The sequence below is a fragment of the Zonotrichia leucophrys genome, chromosome 19 (genome assembly GCF_028769735.1).
Source record: "Zonotrichia leucophrys gambelii isolate GWCS_2022_RI chromosome 19, RI_Zleu_2.0, whole genome shotgun sequence".
Classification (NCBI taxonomy): domain Eukaryota; kingdom Metazoa; phylum Chordata; class Aves; order Passeriformes; family Passerellidae; genus Zonotrichia; species Zonotrichia leucophrys.
This window is the reverse complement of record NC_088188.1, coordinates 9,263,249-9,269,648: the sequence shown is the minus strand read 5'-3', so window position 1 is coordinate 9,269,648 and position 6,400 is coordinate 9,263,249. Positions and strand designations below refer to the sequence as shown.

Below are 6,400 nucleotides of genomic sequence, written 5' to 3'. Positions count from 1 at the left end.
GAACTCTCCTGCTAGCAAGAAGTGTGGCTGTAAATAATTGTATTCCTAAAGGGAAAAATGAGGAAGTTGAGGACGGAGGTTACCCCTGGGCACAGGTCAGTGAGGAAGGTGTGTGCTCACCCAGTTCCCCTCCTGGGCTGGGTCAGGCCAGGGGAAGGTGACAAGGAGGGACCGAAGCCCTGATCCTGCTCACGTCAGAGGAAAACCACTATCACTAAATAACAAAATGAAATTAAGATGTACAAACCTGCTGTCAGGCTGTGGCTTTGGAAGGGTCCTACTCTTCTTGTGGTTCATCAGCTGCTTGAGCTTCCCTGGAAGGGTTTGAGCCCTGGAGGCTGCTTAAATTCACATGTCACCACCTTCCCCTCCAGCACTGATAGCGGCCAGCTGCGCTCTCAGGAGTTTTTTGGTAAGGGATATTTTTCAACATTGCTAAAAGTGCATTTGTAATAACAGCAACGCTCTGCAAAACCATCCCAAAGCAGAGCTGGCTGCTCTCCTCAGCACTCAGATGGGATGCAGAGAAGGGAGAGGGACAAAGCAGTGTTTGAGTTGTGATTTTCACAGAGTTCAAATGCCTGAATGGTGGAAAGTATGTACCTAAATGGTGTGTAAAATTGTTATGGGAATTAGGGAGAGCCACACCATGACAAGCAGGGCTCTCTAACATGGAAACATTGGAAACCTTTTAAATCAGACAAATAAATTCTCCCTATCAGGAGAAGAACACAGGGCCTAGAGTAAGACCCAGGCCCTGCATTTCACAGACCCACCAGCTCAGCCCTGCTGCTGCACTTTTGCTCTGATTTGCTTTCAAACACTTTATTCTTGGTTTTGTTCTTTCCAAGATAACCCAGCTGAAAATTGAGAACAACCCCTTTGCCAAGGGCTTCCGGGGCAGCGACGACAGCGACCTGCGCGTGGCTCGGCTCCAGAGGTACCTCCCTCCCTCCCTCCTTCCTCTTCCTCCTCACACCTGCAGCTCCTGGGGAGGCAGCAGGCCGTGCCAGAGTGTGTGCTGGTGCCTCAGTGGCACTGATGTCCCTCAGAAGCCCCTCCTGACACACTCTGTGCTGTCAGCCCTGCCCACACCCAGCGCACGCGATGAGTTCATCGTCTGAAGCAAAGGGGGTGAAGTCACTGCCTGGAGATGCTCTGGGGGAGCCAAACCAAGATTTCCTCACTCTGCTGATGAAATTCTGATGATGCTGATCTCTGCCTAACCAGCCTTCATTTTTCTCACCTCTTCCAGCAAAGAATATCCAGTAATTTCCAAAAGCATCATGAGGCAGAGGTTGGTGTCCAGCCACGGCCAGCTGTCAGCAAAGCCAGATGTGAACCCACTCCATGGGAATCACCAGAGCCTGCAGCATTATCAGTATGAGAATGGTGCTCACATGCAGTTTGCAGCTTCAGATACTCAAGATCTGCCACTCAACACCTTCACAGCACAGAGAGATTCAGGGCTCTTCTACCATTGTCTAAAAAGAAGAGGTAACTAAAAAACTCGAGTTCACAGCTAAAAAATATCACAGAAAATAAACCTGAGACCGTGAGTTTGGTTTGGATTGGTCTCTTGGGCCTTGATCTTCAACAATACTGCTGTGATTGGAGTGTTTTGGAGGTCAGGGGGCAAGAGCTGCTGTTTGGAGCAATTTTTAGTGGGTTTGTCCCATAGAAGGTAAATTCAGACTCTGAGACAGAGCTGAAACAATTAATTAGAATGTGTAATTCAAATGGCACAGAGCTTCAGTGGAAAATTATCCATTGTTAGGATCAGCTGAATGCAGAATTGTTTGCAGGAGGCCATTAGCATTACCAAAATTCTACACTTTCCAAGGCAAAGCCATGAGCAATCCCCTCAGTGTCTGCAGAGCAGTGGGACTGTGGGAGCTTGGTATGAGCAGCCCTTTCCTCTCATCCACTAATTCTCAAATTTAACTGAGCTGTGACTGCATTCTCTTCCTTTTAGTCCAGCATCAGATGAGATCATGGCATGTTTTAAGTTAAATGGAAAAATTTTGCACAGAAGAAAAAAATCCTTCTATTTGCATGTCTCACTGCTTGCTAATTTATTTAAGCTGGGAGAATCCTCTGATCATGGCTAAATGAAGAATCTAACAGCACCAGTAATGAGGGCTGCAAGGCAAATGTGTAATTTTAGCAGATGTTTAATGTGCAGATGAATTCACTAATTCATGCAGAGAATATTCCTAATAAATAACAGAAAGCTGCTGGGGAGCAGGGCCGTGGTCCTCACGGGAGGAGAGGGGCTGAGCAAGGGCTGCTCACTGGGAAAGGGCTCCTTTATCTGGAAATATTCCTGCAGCTTTTGACGTGAATATCTGGGCAATGTAGAGCCAATTCTGCAGTGACAGGAAGGCAGGCTGTGATAAGACCCTTTAAGAGACTTCTTGAGTTTGTCAGGAGGAACCGTGCGGGAGTGTCAGGGCCCTCCTTATCTGGATGAACGTGGAGTAATCCCTGATGTGAGAAGAGTCCCTCACTTAAGCTGACAAATGTCACCGCAGCGCTTTGAGGCCGGGGAGGATTAGCCTGACATTTGCAGCACAATGTCGTTTTGATGTTGTACATTGTTTTCCCAAAGTAAGATGGTTGAACTGGATTAAGCTGAGAGAGGGCACCGCTTTAGTGCAATAACCGCGGCCTCCGAGGGCTCTCCCCGGCCACACTGCTGCTCAGCGTGAATGAATTTCTCTTGCAGAAAGCGCTCGGCACCTGGACCTGCCCTGCAAACGCTCCTACCTGGACGCCTCGTCCTCGGTGGGGGACGATCACTATTTCCGCTCGCCGCCGCCCTACGAGCAGCAGATGCTGAGCCCGTCCTACTGCGGCGAGGTGGCCCCCAGGGAGGCCTGCATGTACTCTGGCTCCGGCGCCGACATCGCCGCCGTCTCGGCCGTCGACGATTTGCCGCCGCCGCCGCCGCCGCTGAGCTGCAACATGTGGACTTCAGTCGCACCTTACAGCGGCTACAGCGTGCAGACCATGGACACTGTGCCCTACCAGCCCTTCCCGCCGCACTTCCCCGCCGCGCCCATGATGCCGCGGCTGCCGCCGGCCATGGCGGGCCAGGCCTCGCAGCCGCCGGGGAACGGCCCCTTCAGCGTCTACAACCAGCTGGGCCCGGCCCCGGGCCGGGAGCGCGGCCCCGCCGCCGCCTTCCCCAGGGAGCGGGGACACCCGGCCGTGTGCGAGCGGAAAGCGCCGTCCCCGCACCTGAACGCGGCCAACGAGTTCCTGTACTCGCAGGGCTTCTCGCTGGCCCGGGAGTCGTCGCTGCAGTACCATTCAGGGATGGGCGCTGTGGAGAACTGGACCGACGGGTGACCCCCGAGGCCGCAGCCGCCCTTGTGCTCCGGGACAGTGCAGGCAGCGTCGATACCTGTGGGTAACTTGCACTTCGCTGAGACACATGTGCATTTCCAGAGGGATCTGTGTGCGTGAAGAGCTCGTATCTTCAGGCGCACACAGAGTTCCGTCTCCTGTCTCAGTGGGCTGGATTCATCAGGCTCTCAGTGACTCCCAAATAAATTCATTCTCGTGTCTTCATGCAGTAGAAACCATCCTCATGACTAACGAGTGACGTAGCTAGTCATGTTCTTTTGCTTGTAATGTCAAACATCCGTGAGCAAATTTTGGCTATTTGGGAAAAATACGAGCTTCACTTTTACGGTCCTTGGCTCACGAAGCCACAGCTCCCAAAGCTCCGAGGAAATCCCCGCTCGATCGGTCGCGTAGCTCAAGGACTGCCGCGGCAGCGCCTCTTTAGCCCTTGGGATCCCTGGAGATTCCAAAGGGATCCAGATTGCCGAGGGATTTGTTCCCTGGCAGCGCGGGAGCGGCGGGCCGGGCCCGAGCAGGCCCCGATGCACAAATGTCTCCTTTGCCCCCACAGCGGCATCGGGCGTGGCTGGGGGAAGCGAAGAAGTGAAGAGTTAAGTCCGAGGCCAAACAGCAAATTAATTAATTAATTGCAGCGTTAGGAACAGACCCAGTGTCTTCAGACTCCCATCCCTTGATTGAATCACATTTGCTTATTGCAATATATTTATGAAGTTTAAGCTTAAAAGTCGCTAATACTTTCCAGAACCAATTTCTGTAGTTGCTGGTCCTTGATTTCTTTCGTATTCAGCTGAAACGTGCCTTTTGTGCTATGTTCTTTTCTTTTGCAGCTAACTCAGAATTGTCTTCAGCCTGAAGGAGGCCTAGAAGAATATTTTCCCAATGGTGGGGTGAGGAGGGAAGAGCTCCCGTGCCCCGTCAGGCTTTACAGTGTACAGATCTTTGCAGAGCAGGTGAAATCTGTGAGCAGCGCATTCATGGAAGGCCCAGGGCCGCTCCTGGCGGTGCCCTCTGTGTCCCTGCGGTTCCATCGCAGGCGGGGTTTGATCATCTCAGAGCTCCCTTCAGCCCCGGTGGCGCTGGCAGGAGCTGTGACACCAAATTCCCTTTGTCCTCAGCCACAAAGGCCCTGAGCCCCGGGCTGTGCATGGGTGACACTGCGGTGACACTGAAGAGCTCAATGTTCCACCTTTAGTCATTGCACAGAGGGGTTTTGTGTCATTGCTTCCCAAAGGGGCAAAGGCAGAAAGCTGAAATGCGCGTTTGGGAGTGGGGAGGTGCTTCTGTGCTTTGGTGAATCCACCCCAGGAGGAGCCCCAGGGATGGGGGCTGTGCCAGCCCCGAGGGCACATTCCAACCAGGACAGTCCCTGCAGCCACTCAGCAGAATTCCTCTGTGGCTGGTGGGGATTTTGTAACCAGATTTTGGAAATCACTACAATTTTTGCATGCTCAATAGCTATTTATATACATATATATTTTATATATATATATATATATAAAATTATATATATCACAAATGCAGGCCACGTGTCCAATTCAGCTTTGCTTTTAATGAATGAAATACTTAATAAAAATGAATGTTGCAAAGGGTTTTTTTTTTTTTTTGGAAAGACATCTATTTAAATTTTTTTTATTACACACCTTTGATGTAAAAACTAAGAATTGGTTAGACAAAAAAACCATATATACTACAGATAAATCTTTATTAGAAACCACATTAGATACAGGTGGTATGGAATTTTTAAATGTTTGTTACATAGCATGGACATTTTATTTTACATATCAGAACATAAAGTCGTTTTACTACTACAAGCTGTCTCTGGGTGCATTTCAATAATTAGTATAAAAATGTTCCATGGTGAATTAAGACGTCTTGTCTCTCTTCTGTCTCCTGCTGCCTTGGCTACACCACCCTCCCCTTCCCACCTGGCCCTTTCTCACCATCCCAAAGCTCCACCATGGGCTTTTAGGTGCCCTTGGGTTTATTTGGGATTTTCCAGGTGTTTCTTTGTTTAGGGCACACCTGAGTGGATCTGAGCTCTGAGTTAAAGCAGTGCCAGGGACAGGGCTGAAGAATGAAAGGGAGGAGGAGGAGGAGGAGGAGGAGGAGGAGGAGGGGTCTGGGGGTGTCACTGCCTGCAGGGCTCCGTTCATTTCTCGCCGTGACCCTGCATCAACACTGAGCTGACAAATGGACCCAGAAATGAGTGGGGTCAGCAGCCCAGGCTGCACAGGAAAGTCTGCCTGGATCTTCTGCCTGTTTTACAAAGGTAACCAACACAATTACAATGTCCTTTTTAATGAATAATCACTGCTGCGATTTTAACCATTTCTCATGTACCTTCTGCTCATCCATGCAACATTGATTGATTTAAGGCAATTTAAAAAGTAATTCCTGTAAGAATCAGCCCAGAACCTTTCAGTCAATGCAGGGAGTGTAGAGAAACCATGGAATTGCTGCAAGTTTTACCTGGCAGCCTTTGCAAAGGGCAGGGCCCAGGCTCTGTCCCACCGGAGCCCGGGAGTGCCCTGGGGATCCCTGTGCCAAAAAAGGAGCTGTTCCTTGTAAAAACAGCACAGGGCATTTGTGAGTACAGGACCTGATTGGGAAAGGCTGAGTTAGCAGAAAAATGTGCAAAATTTGGATGTATGCTAATCTGGTCATCTGGGTTCCTTTTATAGTCACTGGAGAGAGATCAGACATTGAGATTAAATGGGATGAATCATTCTGCAGTGACAATCTTTTTCCACTCAGAGGAATCCACTTAGAGCTGATTTCCCATTTCCAAATGGCCAAAAAAGTGACATTAGTGGGATCCCCCTCCTGTGTGACTTTGACAAAAACATTGAGATAACATTATTTACATTACAAATTATTTACATTACAAATCCCACTCAAGATGAGCCCCCCCCCCAAAAAAAAGAAAAAAAGAAAAAAAAGAGAAAAAGAAGCTGGTGGTATTAATTTATGGGATGGAAACAGGTTGTTGTTTCTTAGTTCACTTTATGTTTTCATTGCAAGATTTCTA

The 6,400-nt window shown here is 49.4% G+C and overlaps 1 protein-coding gene across 2 annotated transcripts in view; it reads left to right on the top strand.

The window, feature by feature from the left end:
• Window positions 1-4,021, top strand: part of TBX4 (T-box transcription factor 4) — a 47,001-nt gene extending 42,980 nt beyond the window's left edge. For both annotated transcript variants that reach the window (XM_064729200.1, XM_064729201.1), the window contains 3 exons: window positions 852-940; window positions 1,256-1,497; window positions 2,729-4,021. In XM_064729200.1, the coding sequence (XP_064585270.1) occupies window positions 852-940; window positions 1,256-1,497; window positions 2,729-3,354 (957 nt within the window). In that variant the 3' untranslated portion in view covers window positions 3,355-4,021. The remainder of the gene's footprint in view (window positions 1-851; window positions 941-1,255; window positions 1,498-2,728) is intronic.
• The last annotated feature ends 2,379 nt before the right edge of the window (window positions 4,022-6,400 follow it).